Here is a 25,967-nt window from a genome sequence, read left to right as displayed (position 1 = left end):
TATTCTTTTTAGGATCCGTTTCACAAAATGATGCAAAATAAACACAGATGGGAGAAACGGGGGAGAGAAAGATGCAATGAAGTAGTGATGGTGGATTGATGATCTTCCCTCTTTTCCCTCTTCCCAACGCCCTCCCCCAAAATGTGCCTTTCCTGAACACAAAATGCTACGTTTCTGTTTGAAAGCAGTAAAGATTTTGGGGGCTCTTTGGCCGGGGTTTTGGAGGGAGACTTCCATCAGCGGTGCTTGCCTGCCTGACCTTCTTAATGTCTGTGGCTACCAAGCCCATCAGCTTGTCTTTTGCCTTCACCTGTTCTAAAGTATGTCTTGTTTCTTCCAACACCTTGCAGGTCATTCTTCCAGAATGCCAGAGGAAAGTTCGCCCAAGCGGAGTCCTCAAAACATCCCGTACAAGGACCTGCCCCATATCATCAATGCTGACGGGCAGCATCTCTTCTGCAGGTATTGGAAGCCAGCAGCAACTCCCAGGTGAGCACTTTCAAGCAAACATCCTTTTTTACGATCAGTACATAAGACTCTATTTGTGTAATTATTATTTATAGCTTGACTGGCGTTACGGAGCTGTGTGCATGGAGCTTTGCAGAGCCGCTAAGAGAAATTGCTCTTATCTGTGAGAGCTCCTACTGTAAATGTATTCTCCAAACCTTCACGCACTCAAGTCAGCCTTACAGATGGGAAACGTGGAGTTACTGTCATGTTGTGCACAGCTGGCTCGCTTGGCGGTTCAGAATGCCACCGAGCGGCACAGGCAGGTGGCTGGTGCCCATCAGCAATAACCAGCTATCTGCAGACTAACAGCACCGGCAGCCAGGGAGGGGTGGGCTGCAGGCTGGGGGGTGTCTGCTCTTTTTAATTTCCTCGGTGTCAACAACTTAAACGCCAGCATCTGACTTCAGGTTGAACAGCAGGAGCTGAAATCTCAGGGCAACGGGAAGAATTGGCTCTGACTGCGTTGCTTTTGGACTGCCGTTGGCATTTTTTGAAGTATTTATAGTTAGTAAATGACTTAGTGAGCTCTTTCACTTGCAGCTGTGACTTCAAAATTGACCTCAATAATAAACGCAGATGAGGAACCAAATAGAAAATTTTCTCTTAATTTTTTTTCATGATTTAAATAATCCCTTTACTGTGATAGCTTTCTACGCTGATGGCGTGCTGTTTACAATCTGCTATAAAAAGCTATCTCTGTTCCTCCCATAGTTATGATCTTTCTTCCATCTCCCATGCTGGGTTGGCATGCACTTATGCTCCCACTAGTAATATTGGTAGCTACTTCATAAAAATCTGGATATTGTTTTATTGTTTTCTTTTTCTGCAAGCCAACAGGAAAAGCGGTGTTGATTTTATACAGCTAGAACACAGTCGCAGGAAAAAGTTGCTCAAGCTGTAGTAGGGAGTTAAACTATTTCCTTGACCACCCAACAAGTTAGACATCATCCAGCTGTGTGGAGAGGTGGATACGGGTCCAAGTGAGCTGGCCCTGGGTTATACGCTGGACTAATGGACAAGGGGGGGTGACATGGAGGTGGGTGAGCACCTGAGGACACTGTCCCTGGGTGGGAGGACTGGGCAGCGACCCCACTGTAGCTCCATTGCACTGCTTGGGCTGTAGGACGTGGCTCTTGGTTGAACATCTCCTGGTCCACAGAGCATTTTGAAGTTACTTCTACTCACCGCCCTTCAGAACAAGGAGAAAAGTTTTTGGCACTGATGCTTTGAATAGTCTTTGCACCAACCTGAAGATTTCCTCTATGGAAAAAAAGCTATCAAAACAAGCTTCTACTGTGAAACCAGGCTGTCGTGTATTATAATGCTAATTAATCATTAACTGCCCACAATGTTCTTCACCCAGTTGTGGAATTGCTTTCTTTTTTCATGTTTAATTTCTCAGCAAATTAGTAGCGAGTAGATGGGTCTTTGATCAAGAAATGAAAGGATGATAAAGAACTGAGAGTTAAAACTTGGTGTCAAAGTCCTCTGGGTAGTTAATTTTTTTAGGGCTCTGTGTACCAAGCAGTTAATTGAGAGCGAGCTTGCCCTAGTTTTGTGACAACAAAAGTGGATGGGATCAGTGTTGCTCATTTACAAGTGGTTCCTAAGTGTGTGTGTGTGTGTTTGCATTTGCGCGTTTGTGTATAAGGAGGGGGCGTACTGTTTATTATTAGCTCTTTTTGCATTGTTACGTATGAGAGATGGTGACTGAATAACAAGTTAGTGCTTGGATCCTACAGTCAAGAACACTCTTGAGAGCTTTGATAGGCAAACCAAAAATACATTATTTTTTCCCTCTCACTTTTCATAAGTAGCTCAGCTTTTTCTGCTTCATATGTAGAAGCTCAGCAACTTTCATCTAATTTTAAATGTTCAGCAAAAGTGATCTATATATATATATATATGTATGTATAGGGAGAGAAAGAGACACCTCAGGGGACTTTTACAGGCCTGTTACAATTTATTCTGTTCCAAGTACTAAAGGCAATTCTTTCAGTCTTCTCACTCAATTGTTGATTCAGGCTGAAATCTTAACACTAATGAATGACACTATAACCGTCAAACGGTGGGATCTTTCATTGATCCATTATGCAGCTAATCCCAGCTAGGGCTACAGAAGTACCTTTTCGCCACACATGCCCAAAGGTTATCATTGACTTGGCTCCTGTTAGAATAGAACTTATCATCTTTGATCCACCCCGCGCCCCAGGGAAGGGGGAAAAATGGGATATCTGCCAAAGGAAAAATTAAGAAGTGGCCCTAGCCTGGGGTTGAAGAGGAAACAATGGCCAGGCAGCCTCTGAGAGTGGGGCCGACCAACAGACTTCGCCTCCCAGAGACGGTGTTTCTCTTTTATCTCCTCAAACAGACCTGTGGAGGTGGATAAAAGCTGTGGCGGCCTAACGTGCAGCAGCATGTTTAAAAAAAAATAGGTATGTCAGGAAGATGGGGACATTTTTTAAGGCTCTCTTGTTTCGTGCTCACAAATATGCCGGCTCTGATCCCGTGCGGTGTTGATCTGCCTGGTCAGCCCATACTGGTGCACATATGGAAGCTTTGTTAGAAGCGCCACCGAGGCCAAGGTTGTGGTGCGAGTGAAAGGCACCTATTGTGAGTTCCTCAGCGGGGTCCGCTTTGTTTCCGAGGGGGATTGAGGTGATTACTGCACAGGGAGCTGACACACAAAGGCACTCAGATGTCATCATGATTAGATGGGGTGGATAGAGTAGGTAGTAATGGGACTAAGGAAGGAGGGTGAGTGTTTTCCACTTGTTTTTCGGGTGGGAAGTCGCTCCCGATGGCAGAGATGGGGACTGGGTGTCTTCTCTATCTGCTGGCAGCAACGCAGGTGCCACTTCCCTGGCCGGCAGCCCCACGAGCTGCCCAACTTGTTGAGCCAGTTTCATCTTAAAATGTAATTAAGCGGTCTTGTTGAATGCAGCAGGGAGGGAAAAGCAGTTTGTTCTGGTGTCGTTTTCGTGTACCGTGCCAACAGCAAAGGATTTGTGGAGCACAGTGAGGGCAAAGCTTAAGATCTGGGCGAGGCAGTGCATTTTCAAGACCATGGAATGTTGTCTGGAGGAACTAAGTCACTGGTGCCAAACCAGATTGATCTTGTGCCTATAGCTTGTCCCAGCAGCTGAGGAAATCCTACTTAGTGGGAACGCAGTCTTTGTGTAAACAAAAACAAGGGCTCCATGCAAGGTTACAGCCTCTGCCACCACCCTGAGCCGTCTGAGTCAAAGTATGAGGTAATGGGAGGTGAGGAATTAAGAAACCATGCTCTGTTCCCAGCTCTTGGACAAAGCTGCTAAGAATAGAGGTGGGATGAGGAAGGGGAAGGAAAGTTGGGAGGAGAAGTCAAGACATTTCCTTTGAGGCCCCTAAGGGGCCTGGAGAAGTTGAGAGATGACCTTCTTTTCCTCCCTGTTCTGCATCCCTGGAGCCTTTTCTGGATGCTTCATCTGTTCCTGTCACTGCCTAGATAAGCACAAACAGTTTGTTCTGGGGCACTTTCAGCCCCTCTGCTTGACCTCAAATAAACCCTGCGAGATTTATGCACCCAGCGTAGTGTTTTCCAAGGTGTTGGTAGCCTGTAGCCACCCTTGACTTCAGGTAGAGAAAGTGATGCTCAACTGTCCCCTGTAGATCAGACACTTCAGGTTGGACACCTGAAGGTTCGAGGATGCTTTTGAAAACGTGGGTTCCAGACATCCTTGTATCTCAGCTTTCTCATCAGTCAACCAAATCGTTGTCAGGCTTGTTGGCATGATGCTTGGGTGCCTGTCCACAATATGGTCTCTAGGTGTACTTAGATGATTGCCGGCACCTGAGGTGGTTGCTCTGTTGGAGGAGGTTACCTGAACCTGAGACACATGTGGGTCACCGACGTGTTCCTATTCCATTATTGATGTTCACTGAAATGGGTTGGCTCAACTTCAGACACCATGACCATGGTTTAAGTGAACAGAGTTGCAATTGTCCGAGTAAGCAGTGGCTTGGTAGGAGTTCTTTCAGTTCTACACCTGACAAGTGTAATTAAAAATACAAAATTAAACAAACAAAAAGCACCTGCTTTTCTATTTACTTTTGAAAATTGTTTTACTCTTTGAAAAATGCCTGTCATTCATTCTGACTCGTTAGCAGTGAAAGGCCAAGCCAATAAGGAGAAAATACATTTCTCTCTTCCCCAAGAGCTTTGCAGAAGTGCCTGTGGTGCAGAAATACAAACTGCCTTCCTATTTGAACTGGCCCTTAAACTGTGAATATTGCTTGCTGATTTTGGCACCTCATTACCAGCATTTCCATGGCATTTCCAGAAGAACAGCATAGCTCCCAGCATGAGCAGATGACAAAGTTGAATTTGACTTTCAGGCCCTTCCAAAATGAATAAAGAAATAAATAAGCCAAAGTGAAGTCAAAGCAAAGGGAATCAAGCCACTAATTATAATGTCTTTAATTATACTGTGCAGTGTTAGTCTCTAGAAATACTTACAGGATTTTCTAATTCGGTGACACTCTGGAAGAACACTTTTCTTTGTGCTAATGAGGTCAACTTCAAACTAAGGCACAAGGGCCAGATTTGTAGGGTGCAAAGTGACTTATGTCAGCACCGTTTGTGGTGGGGTGAATTCAGCTCCCTCTGTGTCTGATCACATTGTACGCAGTGCGCAGGGGAAATAACAATTATCATTGTTGAATCAACATTCCAGGCTTTACTTGTTCTATTGCTGTTGCCTGAGTTTCTAAAGCTTCCCTTCTCTTCATCAGGCATGGATGGGTTCCTTTAATGCCAATATTCTCTTTGCTGCATGTCTTACTCCTTGTGGATGGGGGCGTCCTTCTATAATTTCTTATCTGTTTCCAGGGGGTGGGCAAAGTAGCAAACCAGCTTCATATAAGAGGGGTTCTGACAGCCAGGGGAGCAACTTTGGTTCTTGCTGTAAATGTTTAAAAGAGGCTTTTTTACTGGGGTATTTTCAGTCCCCACAGGAATATTCAACAGAATCAAATCTGCCCTTTTTTTGTTTCCACGGAACCCAAGGAAAAGGGCAAATTACAAAGGGAATAACAATTGTAATTAAATGATCCCTTTTGCTCATTGCACTGTTAGGATCAGCTTCTGTGCACAAGTGTGCAACCTTGTGACGTGGGTGTGTGGGATGATGACTTTATGAGTTCTATGTTATGAATCTCAAAGCAGTAAAATTTCATCCTGGTCCTGAGACAACAGCAAAGGAAGCAAAATCAGTGCTGGTTCTCTGGGAACCTTTGAAAATGGTGCTGCCCAACATGGTGAATATCAGAGCTAGGAGTAGATATAGGAGAAAAGAGAAAAATGGTCTTGAGATTGTCTTGAAAACCTCAGTTTCTGCTGCTGATTCTGCCAGAGGGCTAAGCAAACCTTGCTTCTCTCATGCAAATAGTTCATTTCCTTGTAATGGGATTACAGGTGTGCCGATCGGTTCTGGCTTTGTACCAGACCCTGCCGATCCCCTCACTGGTCACTCAGCAGTTAGAGCCCTGCCTGGCCCTCCAGGTGTCTTAATCCTGAGCAGACCCAGCACTGGTTCTCCTCCCGGAATCTGGTGCAGAGTTTTTCTTCAGCTCATCAGCACTCTAAACCAGTTGCTTGTTGACAAGGATGCAATAGTTGAAGCAGACAAACTCATCAACCTTATCCATGTTCCAGGTGCGAGAGCACTTTACTTCATGAGCACCAGAAATGTGTAGCTTTAGACAAAAGAATAAAACCAGCTGCACACAGTTCCGTGCCTCAATTTCTTCATCACTCTAGGACATCCCTTGGGAACACACAGCAGCTCTTTTAAGTCACCGTGAATAGATCTACAACAAGAGCTGGCTGGTAGAGTTGGACTGGCTGGTGTTTTTTCTAGATGCCTCTTACAGAGGACCTGGCCTGCATTTCCTTGCAAGTTCCCTTCAGGCTGCTGGGGCTTTGTGCTTTTCAGAGCCAGGGTGAACATCTGAGCTCTTTGTTCTTCTAGGGAAATCACATTGTTCCAGGAGCTGTCCCTGCAGACACATTTGGCTGAGCTGCCTTCCCTGGGTTCAGGTGTGCCATTGTCCTAAGGTGCTTCCACTTGAATGGAAGCCATCAGTGTTTAACAACCTTCTATTGTCTCTTGGTCAAGAGATGTGACATAAGCCTGATAGCAAATGGCTGATTCTCCAAAGTGTCCAAGGAGATAGTATTGCAACCTGCCCCTGAGATCCCTTAGGAAGAGCCTTTACCTCATCCCACCCCAGTTCTGTCCTTAATGATACCCACACATCCCTGCCCTGACTCTACCAGTACATTCCGACACTGTACCAGTATGGCTTATTGTCCTATAAGAAGGAAATTATGGAATCATAGAATGTCCCAAGTTGGAAGGGACCCACAAGGATCATCGAGTCCAACTCCAGGTTAGCAGCGCCAGGGTAAAGTGTTTTGACATTAAAACTGTATCTGTCCTAGGGTTTCTTCTTGAAGACCAATAAAATGTCACTTACATTAACTGGAAGAGAAACACTGGTACAACAATCCCAAATACCAACCCTGGGCTAGTCCCAACCATAAGCATCTTCTGGAGCAACCAACCCTTTGGTTAGTCACGGGGTGGTGTCAGGAAGGTGCTGATGGGCATCCATGGGTTGTCCACAACCAGCAATGGGCAGGAGAATGGCTGGGTCCTGAAAAATGCTCCACTTGGTGAATGTGTTTGTTTCTTGTAGACAGACACAGTGACCGAAGGGATTCATTATTTTTGCAGGAGCAGCCATGTAGCCATTTTCAATGTCCCAAAACCACGAGTAACACCAAATTTCATGAGTAGTTCCACTGGAAGGAGACTCACCTTCTGCATGATGGACACTTGTTCTCCAGCCACGAGCTATCTTCATTTCTGCTTGACAAGCATGTGCTCAACATTGGGAGCCTCTGAATCTCCCCATTCTCAGCAATGGCAAAGGCAGCTTGCTAGACCTAGAAAATTTAGTGTTGGAAAAACAATAAACAAGTCAACGAGGAGCAGAGAACAGGCAAAAAGTATGGTCAAGACAGTCATTAGGCAGTCAATGACTGGTGATTTACAGAATTGGACTCGTAATTTCTCTGTGCATTTTGTTTCCTCATCTAAAATTGGGTGTAATCATCCAGGCAAGTAATATGAATATAACGGATGTGATTGCAGTGGGGTCTGGAGTTCCTAGCTGAAAGCTGCCAGAGAAATGAAGTTATTCCTTGAGGTTTTGGTGGTTGAAGAGTGCTTGATGTTTGAAGAGAGATTTAAAAACAAAACCTACAAAGTGATGCATTAGTTGTTCTCTGCTGTTCAGCTACAATTGTCTCAGCAGCAATCTGTTAGAAGAAAGAAAAGAGAGGGGAAAATAAAAAAGGAAGCAAAATATTGACAACTGGGATAGAGCCAAACATTCAGCAGTAATAGCGTAGTAATCGTTTCCTCCAGTATCGACTAGAGATGGGTAAGGAGAACACGTACAAACTACTGTGGAGTTGGTAGGCAAGGAAGATGACTGATCTTTCTCAGCCATCAGTCTGGCCTATAATAAAAAGAGCTCTGTATGTTTTCTTTCTTCCTCGATCAAGCTCAAAGCTTGCAGGCTGAGGAAATAAATCTTTAGCCTGTTTTTTTAGAGCAGAAAGTTGGTTTAATTTGCTGTAGGTGTCAGTGGGTTAGCCAGTTCACCAGCTGGCCAAGTGAGCTGCTTTTTATAACTTCTCAACGTATTTTTAACTTTTATTTTTCAAAATGGTGTCAGTGAGGTTTCAAATTCAACTGTGAAATTCCAGAAATCTGCAGTGGCTTAATTTGCTGGGCTAAAGGCATAAGGAGTCGCAGGGAAGCAGCAAGTAATTAAATTGCTGTAGAGATAACATCTCACTGACTTAATGGTTAAGCTTTTTCTTCTTTTTTTCAATTTAGTGTGAAAGCTAGCCTACAATATTTGGAGTACCAAAAACCAGGTTCTAAGCAGCATTGATCATCTCATTTTGTTAAAAAGATATTTGAGTGATCAGCATTCAGCCATCCTCTGATCCTTTAGCGAGGAGCACCGAGCATCTCAACCTAGGTTGTCCTGAAGATGCATAGATCATTTAACTGACATTATTAAGCTGCCTGCAAGTTCATTAGGACAGAAAGCTTTATAAAAATTGGCTTTTCCTTTCCAAGTTCCATGGCAGTGGGAAGAAGGGTCGGGGTGACGGATCAGAGAACCTCTTGTCGCGCCATCCACCTCTTGCGCCCTTTGTAAGGCGTTTTGTGAATGAGGAGCATTGTACAAAAGCCAGCTGCTGTTATTATTTATGCTGTTTATTTACTGGTCACATTTCTGCAAGCTGGGAAATGGAAAAGAAGAAAGAAAAAAAAAATCAATCTGCAGATTCACTTTGTTTCTGTTTAATTTTGCTTTCAGTGTTTGGGGAATGTTGATTTGTTAAACACTACTCTTTCCTCTAAATACCCTAGATTTACACAGTTGGTGGAGTTATTGCCTCATCCTTACACATAGGCGTACCTTTCTCTTTTAAAGCATCATTTAAGGGCTCTGACCATCAGAGGTTCACTTCCAGGTGTGCACGTTTTCCTGTCGCTTCAGGAGAGATGCTCGGATCCCTCAGCACAACTAAACGTAGCATCAAAGCCCATTTCCATTTCACCAAGCCCAGAGCATTTCCAGCCATGTCCCCACTCTGCAGGCAGCTGCCAAACCTTCTCCTGCCCCATCTCGCAGCTCCAGAACTGGGGTCTCTCCTCCTCCCCGTGTCCTACGGAGCACACACAATGATTCCATCCCCATGTGGGAGCCCCACTGTTGCAATAAAGCTGATGAAGCTCTTTCCCTTCCCGTTCCTGGCTATGACAGATGCATCCCTCGCATGTGATCCAACAAATGGTGTCTTGTAAGCTGGCAGAAGAGAAACTCAGGGGGGAAGACAAAACATCTTTGCAAGCTCACACATCAGGTCTAACTCTTTCTTTGCTGGCAGTTTTAGGAGTCAGAGCTGGCCCAGTGGCAGGGGGGTTAATAATTGTGGTATTGAAAGTGTTCGCTCTTGATATTGCTGAGGCTTTTTAAAAATGGTCAGAAATAGGTGGTATTTCTCAGTTGCTGGTGAAACACTCCACAGAAAACACAGCGTTCCTGCAGCAGAATAACAGCTTGTGGTTTGAATAAATGTTGTTATTTCTGCTCTGCTGTAGGTGTACATGTATGTTTTGGTTCAGTGACTGCCAGATACTGTAAAGGAGTATTGATTTCCTTTTCTATTTTAAGCTTTTCTGCAGAAAGGCATCCCACATGCCTTCAGCTTTCTTTGCCTCTGCCTAAAGTGGCTGCAGCCAAGCATTTATCTAACTAAATACTCTCTTATTTTATTGTTACCACTCATCCTTGTTTTAGTGGTTGCACCCCAAGTTGGTCAGGTCCCCATTCACCTTCTGGAGTTCAAAGCTTTTCCATCAAGCCCGTTTTGAGAGCAATCCAACAAGACAGCGTTGAAAACCCATGGCAAGTGGTTCCTTATTTACATTGGTGTGGCAGTTTTCACTGCCATAGATGAAGCCACCTTGGTGCTGGACATGAAAGAGCATTTTAGGAAACAAGCTGCCATAGCCAGAGTCTTTGGACAGCCAGATCAGCTCAGTGCAACCAAGAAATAACACAGACCTGGGTTTGGCAACCATAGGCAGAAGTCTCCATCCGTTTGTTAACTATTAAATCATCTGTAGGTAAACCATTGCACCTCAGCCGCAGTCCAGATTTACTTTGGTTCAAAACCTGAATAAACATTTCAGCGTTTAAAGCAGACGTTGCAGCGATCGCTGTCTTAGCAGGATTCCTGTGTCTCATGTTTAACTGCTTACATTCAACTTTCTCTTCTACTTCAGGTCTACAGCAAACATGGAATAGTAAATTAATTGGAACATGCTCGAAGCCTTGGCAAGTGCTTTGCCTGTGACATTACTGATTTCCCAGAGGAATAGCTGCTGATATTGGTTTTGACAGAGCTTGTAAAGCCTCTCGCTGCAAAGGTTCCTCTCATAGCCGGGCAGGGCTGAAGTGCAGCTCTGGGATGTGCCGAGATAGGATTGTGCATTGGAAATTAATGTGCTTAATCTCAAAGTATGTTAAAATATACATGAGTGCTTTATGATTAAGAAATCTCTCCTTGAGTTTCTGTCTCTGAGTTTATGGGGTAATTCCACCCTGGCTTTTGGAAAATCACACAGAGAAAGATTGGCTGTTTGGAGACTCATGTTATCTGTGGCATCTGAACTTCTTACAAGTTTGTCGGTTTGTTAAAGATAATCAGTTAAAATATCTACCAACAGAGAGGACTACAGACAAAACTGGATCAGAAATATAGAAGTGAGGATGGGTAATGGACTCAATGCAGGAAGTAATGTAGAGTTCCATGTTGTGGATGGAATTGCCTGGTTACAAACAATACTATCAAGTCTAAATATTTCAGGGAATTGAAGTGTTAAATTTTGCTTTAAACAATTGCCATACAATTAGAAATTGCACAGTCAGTGCTTTATGAAAAAGTAATGATACCATACTATCCTGAGTTCACAGAACAGCTGAAGTGTCATCCCCTTCCTTGCTCCTTCCTTATTCACAGCTCTGTTCCAAGCTAGTGAAGATTTGCCCACATAAGCCCAAAATGCCTGATCAAGGTATTTCAGTTGTGCCATTTTTCTTGCAAGGAATGGCCTGGAAATGCTCTGACCCTCACGTTTCTGCTTTTCAGCTTCTTCCCCATACATGTGCCAGTGTGATGAGCTGAATTCTTCCTTTAATAATGTTTTCAATATTGCTTGTCATGAGTGGTCAGTGCCATCCACTCCCTGAAATAACAGCTTGAGACTGGCAGTGATTAGAGCCATGGCTGGAGTCTAAAATGTGGACAAACCATTTTTAAGAACCATTCAAAGTCAGAGCAGCAGGTCTGGGAGTCCGTTCTGCTGAGGAAAATCCCATCCCTGATACCGAAGTGGAGGAATGTCTCCCCAGGGCAAAGTCCACGTAACCCTAGAATCCCTCTCTCTCCAGTTTTATCCAAGAAAGGGGTGGGAAGATCCGGCCCATGAATTTTAAGCTACACGATGCACGTTTCACCTCTGATCTCAGCCTTGCCTCCCCTAAAATATTACTTCAAAGCTTCCTTGGAACAAAATGCAGCTGGTCTCAAATGTTAACTTCGCAGAGGTTTGTCTAGAGCTGAGCAGTTGCCAGGTTCCAATAATTCCTTCCCTCCACCCCCACCTGAAGTTTCCTTCCTCTCTTTTCCCTGTATTAGACCACGCATGAGTTATTCTCGGTGAGAGCTTGCTTTTCGAAGAGCTACAATAAATCAGCGTAAGCTGTTTCTCCACATTGTTTTGTGCTGGCTCTAGCTAGACCCTGTTGAGCCTTTTGTCTTGAAATATATCTGTACTACCCAGTGCTGTCTCTGCTCCATTGATTTATGGTGTCTACACTTTCTGGTGTTGTTGAATAACCCACCCATGTTACTCCTTCAGAAGGTCATGGCAGTTGTCAAATGTCCTCCTAACTCGATGCTGATGAGGGATTGTTGTGATTTTGAGATGTATGATGAGACCAGGCTTGCAGACATGTTGCAAGAGGGTTGCTCATGGAAGCCAGCGCAGATTAAGACTGAGTCCTAAGACTCTGTTGTGTCAGACAGCAGGATGCTGCCCCGATGAATAGCAACCCCTTTGGACAGGTTTGAATAGGAACTTCCAAGCCTGAGTAACTGGGGGAAAGAAAGTAGGAAGCAGAGTTTGCTGGAGTGGTTTATATTTTAGTTGCCAGTTTAGGATCTGGACAGGAATTAAGCTATTGATTCTACTAGACTAGACCAAGCCACATCAAACACAGATGTGCAGAATCCTGAAGGGCAAAGGGCAAAGCAAGGCAAGGCAAGGCAAAAGGGCAAAGCAAGGCAAGGCAAGGCAAAAGGGCAAAGCAAGGCAAGGCAAGGCAAAAGGGCAAAGCAAGGCAAGGCAAGGCAAAAGGGCAAAGCAAGGCAAGGCAAGGCAAAAGGGCAAAGCAAGGCAAGGCAAGGCAAAAGGGCAAAGCAAGGCAAGGCAAGGCAAGGCAAAAGGGCAAGGCAAAAGGGCAAAGCAAGGCAAAAGGGCAAGGCAAAAGGGCAAAGCAAGGCAAGGCAAGGCAAAAGGGCAAAGCAAGGCAAGGCAAAAGGGCAAAGCAAGGCAAGGCAAAAGGGCAAAGCAAGGCAAGGCAAAAGGGCAAAGCAAGGCAAGGCAAAAGGGCAAAGCAAGGCAAGGCAAAAGGGCAAAGCAAGGCAAGGCAAAAGGGCAAAGCAAGGCAAGGCAAAAGGGCAAAGCAAGGCAAGGCAAAAGGGCAAAGCAAGGCAAGGCAAGGCAAAAGGGCAAAGCAAGGCAAGGCAAGGCAAAAGGGCAAAGCAAGGCAAGGCAAGGCAAAAGGGCAAAGCAAGGCAAGGCAAGGCAAAAGGGCAAAGCAAGGCAAGGCAAGGCAAAAGGGCAAAGCAAGGCAAGGCAAGGCAAAAGGGCAAAGCAAGGCAAGGCAAGGCAAAAGGGCAAAGCAAGGCAAGGCAAGGCAAAAGGGCAAAGCAAGGCAAGGCAAGGCAAAAGGGCAAAGCAAGGCAAGGCAAGGCAAAAGGGCAAAGCAAGGCAAGGCAAGGCAAAAGGGCAAAGCAAGGCAAGGCAAGGCAAAAGGGCAAAGCAAGGCAAGGCAAGGCAAAAGGGCAAAGCAAGGCAAGGCAAGGCAAAAGGGCAAAGCAAGGCAAGGCAAGGCAAAAGGGCAAAGCAAGGCAAGGCAAGGCAAAAGGGCAAAGCAAGGCAAGGCAAGGCAAAAGGGCAAGGCAAGGCAAAAGGGCAAGGCAAGGCAAAAGGGCAAGGCAAGGCAAAAGGGCAAGGCAAGGCAAAAGGGCAAGGCAAGGCAAAAGGGCAAGGCAAGGCAAAAGGGCAAGGCAAGGCAAAAGGGCAAAGCAAGGCAAAAGGGCAAGCAAGGCAAAAGGGCAAGCAAGGCAAAAGGGCAAGCAAGGCAAAAGGGCAAGCAAGGCAAAAGGGCAAGCAAGGCAAAAGGGCAAGCAAGGCAAAAGGGCAAGCAAGGCAAAAGGGCAAGCAAGGCAAAAGGGCAAGCAAGGCAAAAGGGCAAGCAAGGCAAAAGGGCAAGCAAGGCAAAAGGGCAAGCAAGGCAAAAGGGCAAGCAAGGCAAAAGGGCAAGCAAGGCAAAAGGGCAAGCAAGGCAAAAGGGCAAGCAAGGCAAAAGGGCAAGCAAGGCAAAAGGGCAAGCAAGGCAAAAGGGCAAGCAAGGCAAAAGGGCAAGCAAGGCAAAAGGGCAAGCAAGGCAAAAGGGCAAGCAAGGCAAAAGGGCAAGCAAGGCAAAAGGGCAAGCAAGGCAAAAGGGCAAGCAAGGCAAAAGGGCAAGCAAGGCAAGGCAAAAGGGTAAGCAAGGCAAGGCAAAAGGGTAAGCAAGGCAAGGCAAAAGGGTAAGCAAGGCAAGGCAAAAGGGTAAGCAAGGCAAGGCAAAAGGGTAAGCAAGGCAAGGCAAAAGGGTAAGCAAGGCAAGGCAAAAGGGTAAGCAAGGCAAGGCAAAAGGGTAAGCAAGGCAAGGCAAAAGGGTAAGCAAGGCAAGGCAAAAGGGTAAGCAAGGCAAGGCAAAAGGGTAAGCAAGGCAAGGCAAAAGGGTAAGCAAGGCAAGGCAAAAGGGTAAGCAAGGCAAGGCAAAAGGGTAAGCAAGGCAAGGCAAAAGGGTAAGCAAGGCAAGGCAAAAGGGTAAGCAAGGCAAGGCAAAAGGGTAAGCAAGGCAAGGCAAAAGGGTAAGCAAGGCAAGGCAAAAGGGTAAGCAAGGCAAGGCAAAAGGGTAAGCAAGGCAAGGCAAAAGGGTAAGCAAGGCAAGGCAAAAGGGTAAGCAAGGCAAGGCAAAAGGGTAAGCAAGGCAAGGCAAAAGGGTAAGCAAGGCAAGGCAAAAGGGTAAGCAAGGCAAGGCAAAAGGGTAAGCAAGGCAAGGCAAAAGGGTAAGCAAGGCAAGGCAAAAGGGTAAGCAAGGCAAGGCAAAAGGGTAAGCAAGGCAAGGCAAAAGGGTAAGCAAGGCAAGGCAAAAGGGTAAGCAAGGCAAGGCAAAAGGGTAAGCAAGGCAAGGCAAAAGGGTAAGCAAGGCAAGGCAAAAGGGTAAGCAAGGCAAGGCAAAAGGGTAAGCAAGGCAAGGCAAAAGGGTAAGCAAGGCAAGGCAAAAGGGTAAGCAAGGCAAGGCAAAAGGGTAAGCAAGGCAAGGCAAAAGGGTAAGCAAGGCAAGGCAAAAGGGTAAGCAAGGCAAGGCAAAAGGGTAAGCAAGGCAAGGCAAAAGGGTAAGCAAGGCAAGGCAAAAGGGTAAGCAAGGCAAGGCAAAAGGGTAAGCAAGGCAAGGCAAAAGGGTAAGCAAGGCAAGGCAAAAGGGTAAGCAAGGCAAGGCAAAAGGGTAAGCAAGGCAAGGCAAAAGGGTAAGCAAGGCAAGGCAAAAGGGTAAGCAAGGCAAGGCAAAAGGGTAAGCAAGGCAAGGCAAAAGGGTAAGCAAGGCAAGGCAAAAGGGTAAGCAAGGCAAGGCAAAAGGGTAAGCAAGGCAAGGCAAAAGGGTAAGCAAGGCAAGGCAAAAGGGTAAGCAAGGCAAGGCAAAAGGGTAAGCAAGGCAAGGCAAAAGGGTAAGCAAGGCAAGGCAAAAGGGTAAGCAAGGCAAGGCAAAAGGGTAAGCAAGGCAAGGCAAAAGGGTAAGCAAGGCAAGGCAAAAGGGTAAGCAAGGCAAGGCAAAAGGGTAAGCAAGGCAAGGCAAAAGGGTAAGCAAGGCAAGGCAAAAGGGTAAGCAAGGCAAGGCAAGGCAAAAGGGTAAGCAAGGCAAGGCAAGGCAAAAGGGTAAGCAAGGCAAGGCAAGGCAAAAGGGTAAGCAAGGCAAGGCAAGGCAAAAGGGTAAGCAAGGCAAGGCAAGGCAAAAGGGTAAGCAAGGCAAGGCAAGGCAAAAGGGTAAGCAAGGCAAGGCAAGGCAAAAGGGTAAGCAAGGCAAGGCAAGGCAAAAGGGCCTATAAAAATCAAGCAGAAATTACATAATGTGAGCATAGTGCACGGTTCTTTGCATGTTCTGTGGTGCTCAAAGGTTTCCAGAGCTCTGTCAGATATCCACACTCATGCTACATGGTCTGTGATATTAAGAGAAGATTGATAGACTGGACTCCAGGCTGTTCCTACTCAGACTTGCTGCTTCTCTTGAGTTGGGAAAAGTAGCTGTAGGACTGCTAGTTTAACATAGTGTTGTTCAGCTTCAGAGAGAGCTGAAAAAGAGGCGGCTGCCCAGGTTACAAACCTACTTGGCAAAGCTGTGGGTCACTAGAGCAGAGGCTAAGAATGCATTTCTCAAAACGGAGCAAGAGAGCAAGCAAAGCTCCTTGAAACGTGGCTCAGCACTGGGAGCAAAGTCATTGCCTCTTGTGCCTTCAGAGGGACATAACTGCGTGTTTCCATGGGCAGAAGGGACACACCTGACTCCACCGTAAATTTTCCTGTCTAACCGGAGTCGCCAGGGTGAACTCTTGGCTAACTGCGTAGGTCAAGAGCACACACAACAGGAGAGAAATTACCCTATCTGTTTGTAGTCCCTGCCCACAGCCCATGTTTTCTCAGGTTGCTTTGGGACACAAATCACCTCAGAGGAAAAAATAAAGGGCAAAAGCTGACTGAAAATCAGATACAGCAACATCTCTCTTCAAACTTTGGATCTTAAATCCAAAGCAAGGGGCTCAAGAGCCCTCCGGAGAAAATGCCACCAATGTCTGGCTGTTCTTCATTACATTTTCTTGGGATTGATTACCTGGATTATTTGTTTTTAAAGGTAATCTTTAACCAAATACCAAGGGTAGAAAATTGGAATAACAGTTAAAGCTTCACAAAGTTACAAGCTGCTTAATGCATGGTCTTATATGAAAGGCTGCTAATCTTCATAATCAGCAAGGACCACTAACCCAGCTAACACTCGAATGCATACCTTTAGTTGATTTTCCATTATAATATACTTTGCAAGCAAAATATACACACACGACATTACATTTTTACCAAGTTTAAAACGTCTGTGAGCAACTATCCAGTTGCTTGTCCAAAAATGTCACCGGTGAAATGTTTTTGATAAATAAATGTTAATTGTTCACTGTGGTTCTAAGACTCCAGCTGATGCCAGCTACAAAGGAACCGATAAATCACTTCAAACAACACAACAAGATTTAATACTTAATTTCGGCAAGCCAGTCATTTTTCTGGCAGCCTAACAAACTCAGAGCCTTCCTGTCAGTTGGCTTTAAAAAAATCGCTTTAGGAATTTAGCGTCAAGTATTCAAAACTGCCCAAGTCAGATGTTCTTTGTTAGAGTCGATCTGTTTCTGGTAACAACATACATAATACCAAATGAAAAACACAGTTGCCTTACATAGAATAACATGGTATTAGCGTAAGTTGCAAGGGCTTGATTCAGGAAATCACATCCGTGTGTGATTAAATCAGTCCATATTCAAAGCAGCACTTATAAATCCTTTTGAAAAACTTTATCTTGTACTTTTTAAGTCCTACTGACTTTCATGAGTTAAGGAAAGTTTCCCAAGATTAAACAAATACTTAAATATTGTTCTGAAGAGGAATGCTTTTGAATGGGTGGAAAGGATTGCGTTTTTCCTATATGCAGTCATAGGAAGCTTGTCTTCAGCTCTTTAGTCTAGTCCCAGTGTTTTGGGTTGTTTTTTAGCAATAAAAGAGCATGCATGGGGTCCCACAGACTTGCCTCTGTCCCCAGAGGACACAGCGTGTTAAAAATCACACCATCCCACTCACAACCTTCCTCATCTAGCTCAGTTTCAATATCATTTTTATTGAAAATAAAGCAAGAACATTGGTGTTATGCTCAGCATCCTAAGTTGTGTTTCTGGCCTACAAGATTTCACAGCACAGCAGCTGAGTGTTATTTCAAGGTACATTTCTTCTAATGGCAGCACCCTGGTTTTGGAAGGCTCTTGTGTAAGCCTGTTGCTGCAGTTTATTTTTCCCTGTAATTCTTCTCTTGCAATTGATTGTGGAATTGCATTTCTAAACAATTGCACGGGTACAGCGGAGGTGGGAACATGTACCCATGTACTACAACTGGTTCTGCTCTTGCACCTAAAGCTGAATTCCTGCCCTGCAAAGCTGCTCACCACACAAGAAGTGAAATATTAGAGGATGTGAATTTACAGTGAGAAACACTGAAGGGTTTCAAACAGCTAAAGCCTAGATCAGCTGGTGATCCCTCCAACAGGCAGGACAGAAAAACAACGTGTCTATGTGCATTTGTTCACACCAACTTTGCATTGCAGCCTGGCCTCTGCCGCACCTGACCTCCCTGATTCAGAAAAGGAGGTTTGCACATACCTGTACCAACTGCATGGGTGGCATCATTGTGTATTTCTTGTTTCACAACACAGGAGGGACCAACACCAGCCACAGGCAACCAGCAAAGACATGGGAGCAGGGGGTGGTCACTGGTATTTACCATCACCGCCTAATGGGAGATAAGTAAAAACAGCTGGTAATTGATTTGAGCAATAAAGGTAAATACCATCCTGCCCTCTTGTTTTAGTAAGTGACTGCTTCTGATTGCCAAGCTGTGCAGTTCCAGGAGGCAGAAACCTGCTGTGGGGAGGCAGGAATTGGTGGGGAAGGCTATGGGAAAGGCAGGGATCCGTGCAAACTGCTGCTCTGCAAACAGCGGTCAATAAGCTGGTTTCCTTTAACAGCCCTAATTATTGTTGCACTAGTTAGGTCAGAGCAAGCATGTGGGTGCTTAACTCCTGCTGCAGCTCCCACCTTAGCTTTGTGTGCAGACGCACCCACGAGCGTGGGGAAACGGTGCCATTGTGTGATTAGGTGCTTGCTTGAGCAGATGCCCAAGCAACGCTATTTCTAGATGTTCAGTAATTACAGTTCCACCAGCCAAAGCCTCTAAAGATCCATCAGGTTTCCTTGCCGAGGGTTAGAGAGACAGGAGCTCGCGTGGGTTCAGACCCCACCAGCCTTGCAGGTTGTGCAAAGTGTTTTCTACCTGACATGTACCAGTTCCAAAGGATGTCAACCGCAAGAGCTGGAGGTGAAGAAGTTTCTCCACAGGATGAATATGATACGTGGAACCTTGTTTAGACATAATTGCCATTGAGGTAGTGCACCAAGGCACTGCAGTCCTGCAAAATCTTAAAGCCAGAAGGGTCTCTGTGTTAATGTTAAATGACTTTGTTGAAAGCGGTCTGTGATATTCTGTTATTCCAGCCGTTGTGGTAGGAAAGAGCAGGCTGCGATCTGGGAGCAGGGGTGTCTACAAAAATGTTTACATACAGTAAAGAACTGCTGTCAGTCAATCTAATCACTCGTATTTTCATGCCAGCTCGCTAGCGAAAATATGTTGAACCGCGTATTTGTTATACAGCCTTCAGGTATTATTTGCCAAATCTAAACTTGTTTTTCAACGGAAAATGGGAGATTAGGTGAAAGAGCCACGTCTTCCAGTCCTTGCTCAGATGATATTCATACACATTGGTGGTTGTGTTTAATGTATGGCCCCTGTGCTTAGACCTGAAAGCTGGAGCTAAAGAGCTGTGTAGACCTGACCTAGTTTTCAGTCAGTAAAGCCACTCTCACTTTTTATTCGACAACAAAATAAGCTACTTCTGTTTCGACATAACAACTAGGGAATTTTACTCCTTGTTTATGACCATCGATATGACAAAACTTTCAAAAGTATCTAAGTCTTCTCGACAGCTACTGCCATTATGGCTCTTAAGGCACAAACAGTCTCAGGCGTTTTATTCAGTATTTTGCAGACAAATAACAACCCAGGTCTCTTCCCCGTGGTGTCCAAAGGCTCCGTTGTGCGGGATGAGCGGCGAGGTTGCAGGACACTTTGCCTCTCTGAAGGATGGGGGGTTTTTCTTTTCTCACTGATTCCACAGCAGATGAGGGGGCTGAGCGTGCAGCAGGATGCTGTCAGGCAAAGTCGCGGTGCCGCATCAGTGTGAATGAAAGCAAAATTAGGGCTTTGCTGTCAGGGGGGATGAAATAACAGCAAGAATTTCCTGGCAGAGATCTCTTTGCCAGCTTCCTATTAGGTTTCATTCACTTGATGCATTTCAGTACATATCTTCAAATATTTCTCTGAGAAGCTAAAGGAGGGGAGATTCAGGCCAGGCATGAGGAATTGTTGGCCCTGAGGGTAGTGAGAGCCTGGCCCAGGTTGGCCAGAGAGGTGGTGGATGAACCATCCCAGGAGACATCCCAGGCCAGGCTGGACGGGGCTCTGAGCAACCTGAGCTGGTGAAGATGTCCCTGCTCATGGCAGGGGGGGCACTGGGGGAGCTGGGGAGGGCCCTTCAACCCAAACTGTTCCACGATTCTGTGATTCTATGACCAGGGCTGAGGTACCACACCATTACATGTAGGTAGAGGCAGAAGCACTTGGATGGTGCCTCAAGTTTTCAGGGCGATGTACTGAGCAATGTCTGGCTATTCCAGCACTGGCCGCAGTGTCTCTGCTGGGCTGCCTGTCTCTCGGAGAGGTGGGACACGTAAAGCCGTGATGCCTCTGCTACAGACAGTTAACATTCTCCCCCGTGGAATGAGCAGTCTCTCCCTTTCTTCAGTATTTAGAGCTATAATAGACCCTGCACTCTGAAAATCATGCTGTCTGGCAATGCATTGATGACTTGACAAAGCTATCGACAGGGAGAGATGACAAAGGAAGAACTGACTGCCCCACACACATAGTTTTGAATCAGTGATACTAAAGAACATTTGTAGAGCTCAGCAAGTTCAATATGCTACATGACCTAACCTCAGCCTTGCTAATTAGTATTAGACAGTTACCAGAGCATCTTTGCATTGCTGCTGTTGTGCTTGCTGCATGCTCTGTAAAATCCTTCTGGTTTTGATGGGTGCTCTTTCAAGTTGTCCAGCATGAGCAAATCCTTTGAAGCAGGTGCTAATCAACGAGCTAGAGCAGGAGTTTCTACAGCATCCAACATCTTTTTTAAGTTTAAATATATTAAGATCAAAACCATTTATTGTGGTGAATACATTTTCTAAAAATGTCTTCAAAACCTCCATCAAAATAAAGTTGAGGAATTCACTAGCTGTAAACTGCTGTAATTACTTTATGTTGTCAGTTCATTTAATATTTCACTTAATGTACTGAAAATGTCTAACTTGTAGCCTTCAAACTGTTTTGTGGTTGCTGATGTTGCAATGACAGACGGTACTTTTAAACGAACAAGTTATGTTTATGTTGCTAAAGCTGGATTTTAAATAGTCACCTGTCAAATTTAGCACAAAATCTGTAATTTCATTGCTACTTCTGATATAGTTCTACAGGAAAAACACTGGGAAGGTTCATTCAACTTGAGCCACTCTCATGTGTTGCCATTCCAGTAAAAGTAAAACGTCACTGCTAAAACTGGAATCTTTGAAGATAAATAATTGCATGTCTTTCAAAAATAAGTGACTATTAGACTGATGGGTTTATGATCCCTGTCTGTAGTCGTACGGTGGCTATGTCAGAGTCACCTTGATCACCAATGTGAAGCAACTATTTTGGAGCAGAAACTGAGATGACAAAATGGCCGGCATTGAGAAGAAAAGATAAAACTCCAAACTCCAACCAAAGTTCAGGACTTTGCTTGAAGACCCATCCTTTAGCTCAAGTTTCATCTCGGACTGGTCTGTAGTGTCAGACAATTTTGTAGGGTATAAAGTTAAGGACAATATTTGGAGAAATACCAGTCCCGAATGAAATCAATGGCAACACTTCCATAGTAGGAGCAGTGCAGATGCCTCAAGTGCAGAACAGAGTTCTCCAGCCTGGGGATTGATGCTGACGCCCATCTGCATCTTCACCTTGCAGCAGGCCGTGGTGGCAGACACATGGCAAAGAGCAGTGACTGTCCCATGGGCAGCTGGATTCCGTCTGGTCTGTCCTGCTACCACCTAGTGAAGAGCAGGTTGATGGTAGGTCAAGATGGCCATTGGTTCTCCTCTGTCAAAACCCACCTCAGTCAAAACCCACCTCATTAGATACTTGCCTTGTATTTGCTAATGTCTGAAATGCTGATGCTAAATTGAATATGCTGTTTTTCACTTGCAGCTCTGAAGCCTTTGTGGGTTGATTAGCAAGTTAATGATTTATACCTTAATGCTCCATTTAGGGCCCTGGTGTTTATCGCTCATGGCGCTGGGGAACACTGCGGCCGCTACGATGACTTGGCCCAGAGGCTCACAGGACTTAACTTGTTTGTCTTTGCCCATGACCATGGTGAGTAGTCTAAAACAGTGCTTGATTTACAGCAGCTCAGGACTTTACTGAAGCAAATGCCATTAAAGCTGCTCAGCGGTGAGAGAACAGTCAATAAAATATTTACACCTCGGCATAAATGAGAAAGAGATGAAATGGTGCTTATTGGATCTGTAAAAAGCTATCCCTGCTCCTCGAGATTTCCTCAGTGTTGTCACTGATCTTACTGCTGGCGCTGGTTAAACCTCTGTCTAAGGGATTATAGCTCTTTTGCCTGTCTCTTGGCTGAAGCCGAGACTCAGACCTGCCCCTAGATCTCCTCTAAAACAGGACTGTTTAATTTGAGCTTGAAGATCCTAAATGCAGCAGAAATTAGAGCATGTGAGGCATTGCACCATTTAGTCTGAGGGAGGAAAGGCAAAACCTGACTGAATCCCGCTGACCAAGCCTTCCCCTCGCATTTGCTCCCATGCAAAAATTAACCCTCTATTTTCCCTGAAAAAAGAGAATACCTAGTCCTCTGGACAGCTTGCAAGGAAGATAAATAAAACCCTTGTGATTTTTCTGATTCAGGGGTGGCTTTACAAAGATGGTTGACCTGTGCGGAATTACCATTGCTGACCACATGAGTCTCTTTCTCCCTTTATATTTCACAATATTTCTAAGTGTCGATTCATTCATTTCGATATATTCCCTCTAAGTTGGACGCAGGCTAGCAGGAGTCTGCAGTAATCCCAGTAGAAAGTGTCTTTGTTCCTTTTTGTTTATCTGTATGGCATAAAGTTCATGAGAAAGGTGATGGAACAGGCCACATGCTGTCCACTCTGCAGCTGCTGGTCGTAGATTACAGACTGTGTTAATATATAACAGAAGTTACTGAACTCTGGGACGCAAGCAGTTTGTTCAGAGCCACCGTGGCCTATGAGAGATGGCGCTTGCTTGCTGTGTGTACTTATCGTTATGCCTTAGTTCCTGATTCCCTTAAAACTTGATAAAGATTTGAAGAAGTAGGAGTTAAAATAACAATATTTGAAGTAACAAGCCCCAAAGAAATGATAAAACATTGTATTTATCACATGGATTTGATATGGGGAATGCCTCTTCTACTGATAGAGAGCAACCTTTGGGGTGAAGGTTCCTGTCAGGTGTGTTTTGTGTTGTGTAATAAGATAGTTATTTGCTCTCTTTTTCCTTGAATATCTTTTTGACTAGAGAAGCATAAATATTTTTTAGTGTTTTTTGTTTGTTTGTTGGTGTTTTTAATAGACTAATGTTGCTGCATAAATTAGTTCAGTTAATACAAATGTGGTTGCTCAGGCCAGTTACCAATTCCGTTCCCCCTCTCAAACCTACAGTTTTCTTTGCAAATTTGCTTTGGTTTTCATCATCAGCCGTGGGGAGATGCTAAAGAGGAACCTGAAAGCAGAACAATGGAAACACAGTTGTGTTACACAAAGAGCTAATTTAACTGAGCCTAGATTCTCCGTAAGTTAGAGAGAGAATCCACATGTGTTATATGGAACACGGGTTACAGCCCGAGCTGGATGCCAGCGAGAGCTGATGGACGCAAACACGTTGGTTGCCAAATTTGCTCAGATCACACTGGAAATTTTCTAGCTTTCCTCTGCCATTTTGTCCCTTCCAAATCACTTCACCAGTGTGTTCCCCCTTTGCATCCCATCCTTTGGATGTCTTCGGGTCATATTAATTATTCAATTGTGTTAGCAAACTAATTGCTTTCTATTCCCCATCTCTTAGAGTGGCTCTTAGTCTTATGAGCTTGACGTAGTTTTCCCAGCCTGGCCATTTATTCTGATTCTGGTATTATCATGGCTAAAATTCCCAATATAGGTGCATTATCCATGAGATTATTAATGCAGTTTCACAGCCTGGCTGGCATGATTTCCCAAATGAGCTGGGAAGTTACGAGGGCTGTAGTATGCGTGACCTGACTGATGTATAATTGTGTCTATCCTTCAGTCAAAAGAAGGAAAAATCATTTCCATTTATATTGCTGAGACTGTAGGAGCTTACTCACTGGCTCTAAATCGTGCCAAAAGCTGCTCTGCACCACTGTTCCCTGTTACACGAGGCTTCAGCAAGAAGGCTGGCACTTCGCAGAGTAACAGTATTTGCCCAAATTTGTGTCTTGGTATTGCCCTGTATAAGGCATCACTGGCGTAAGTTCACTTAGTACATCAGGATTCATGCATTTACTCTTTGGGGTATTTCATAGTAATCCCAAGACCACTGGATCTCATAGATATGTATTAGAAATTGCCCACGATGGTGGTGAAAAATTAATTCCAGAAGACCTCTTAACTCTACCTTACATCTAATGTTGTTGAATTGCTTTGTTTTATATCAGTCCCATGGAAGAGGAAAATGGTGGGTTTTGTAATACACCATTTTTTTCTGTGGACTCTCACATGGTGTTTTCAATAGGCAGGTAACAGTTTCCTATGATTTCTGGGTTTACTTGGCGTGCAGCTTCATGAAATCAGGGTTAAGGCCACTGGGACAACCTTGCTATACATTTCTGCAAGCTTCAGGTGTTTTGAAACGACATCTCATACTTTCAATTTCCTTTCTCTATTACTGGTATTTTATTATGGCAACATTCTGATTATAGAAGAAAAGAGACAGACAAACATATTCGGTTATTGGCAATCAATTTAGGAAAGCCCTCCTAGGAGGAATACCCATGGGAGATTCATCAAACTGTAGTGATATTCTACTTCTTCAGTCAGTCACGGGCAGATTGCAGCTCCTTTAGTTATAATGCAGTATTTTTAGGCACCAGTAAAGCTGAGTGCCAAGGAAAATGAGAATAAAAGATAGAGAATGTGGCTTTGTTTTCTCATACTAAGCATTTTCAGTTGGTATAGCACATGATGTTCCAGCTATCCTCATTTCTCTTCCTATAACATCTCATTTGCTGAGATCTTATTCTCTATGGTTGCACTACATGGCCAGAGCCCAGAACAACCGCAATTTCACCTTCAAGAGTATATGTCAACTAATAGCAGTTGCGAAAGCGTTTCCAAGATGTGAGAACCAGAAAAGTGTTATTTACTTCTCTCTTAGGCTTTTTAACAGCGGGGGCACCGACCCCTTTTTCACTTGGGCTTGCTGGTGCTTCTTATGGGTGATGTGGCTGTCTTAGGTGAAGATGAGGAGGGTGAAATACTTCACCCTAACCTGGCAGCAGTTCCCAGCCTTTACGTTTGCTGGAGGACAAGCCCTTTCAACATCCTTCTCTCTCCAGAGGGAATAAAACCCTGTCCTGGAATGTGGAGACCTCCAGCTCTTCGACCCTCTTTGAAGCTGTTGAATTTCCCACTCTCCAGTTATGTGTCACTCCAGATCAAAGCAGAGGGAAAGGCTGCAGCTCTAACACCTTATTCATATTCCTTAGGTGTCTCTAACCGAAGTTCAGCTTGCTTTTTTCACCCCTGCTGCTACTTGGTGTGTGGTGAGCATTTCTGATGGGTTAACAGGTCCCTCTCAGACACGCACTGCTGCTTGTGCACCCCATTAATTTTCTCGCTGTTTTATCTATTTGACAAAGCACCTATTTCTAAAAAGCAGAAAATAGCTGAAGCAAAGATTTTTAAATGCATCAAATATTAGCTGGTTTGTTTTTTCTTCCCCACCCCCCGCCAAGTGATTGCTGTGTTGTTCTTGCAACTGTTAAAAGACCATTTTGTTGATGAGAACAGAAGGCTTTTATTTATTCATAGCACTGAGAAGGCTTGATCTACACAGGAAGGTTAAAAAGGACTAAACATGGTCAAACTGGTAGGGCGAGGAATGACTAAGAAGGTTGTCGGCATTAATAAGAGTGAGAATTGGGATAGCACTGCGAGTGAGAGGTAACAGCTCCTGCACAGCAGTGCGAGGGACGTTCCTGCAGCAGCGCTCCCGCATGATGTGATCCCGCGGACATCAGGGCCACCTCAGGGATGGGGTTGGGAAAGCCTCGGCAAGCCTGATTCGGAGCTGGTTTGCTCACAGAACAGCACAACTGTTCTTTGGTGACTGTCACCGAGGTGGGCGGGTGTGCTTACCCAAATTGTGCTCTTTCTGCTTCCTCCAATGGAGTCCACCACACTAGA

The 25,967-nt window shown here is 44.8% G+C and overlaps 1 protein-coding gene and 1 long non-coding RNA gene across 7 annotated transcripts in view; one reads left to right on the top strand and one right to left on the bottom strand.

Annotated features, from left to right (window-relative positions):
* The window catches only part of MGLL (monoglyceride lipase), a 97,245-nt gene that overhangs the window by 37,224 nt on the left and 34,054 nt on the right, over positions 1 to 25,967 (top strand). For 4 of the 5 annotated variants that reach the window (XM_065075674.1, XM_065075677.1, XM_065075676.1 and 1 more), the window contains exons 2-3: positions 351 to 489; positions 21,764 to 21,870. In XM_065075674.1, coding sequence (XP_064931746.1) covers positions 351 to 489; positions 21,764 to 21,870 — 246 coding nt within the window. The remainder of the gene's footprint in view (positions 1 to 350; positions 490 to 21,763; positions 21,871 to 25,967) is intronic. The other variant, XM_065075678.1, reaches the window with a different exon arrangement.
* On the bottom strand, positions 486 to 18,035 carry LOC110362676 (uncharacterized). 2 transcript variants are annotated; one of them, XR_010475163.1, is made up of 4 exons: positions 15,608 to 15,738; positions 12,052 to 12,304; positions 7,374 to 7,501; positions 486 to 4,538 (listed from the first exon to the last, which is right to left on the bottom strand). It is a non-coding gene; the product is annotated as an uncharacterized LOC110362676 (long non-coding RNA). The 2 variants fall into 2 exon arrangements; XR_002420235.2 differs by lacking the exons at positions 12,052 to 12,304; positions 15,608 to 15,738 and adding an exon at positions 17,949 to 18,035.

The sequence above is a fragment of the Columba livia genome, chromosome 10 (assembly GCF_036013475.1).
Source record: "Columba livia isolate bColLiv1 breed racing homer chromosome 10, bColLiv1.pat.W.v2, whole genome shotgun sequence".
NCBI lineage: Eukaryota > Metazoa > Chordata > Aves > Columbiformes > Columbidae > Columba > Columba livia.
The sequence above is the reverse complement of the archived record's forward strand: the minus strand, read 5'-3'. Positions and strand labels throughout refer to the sequence as shown.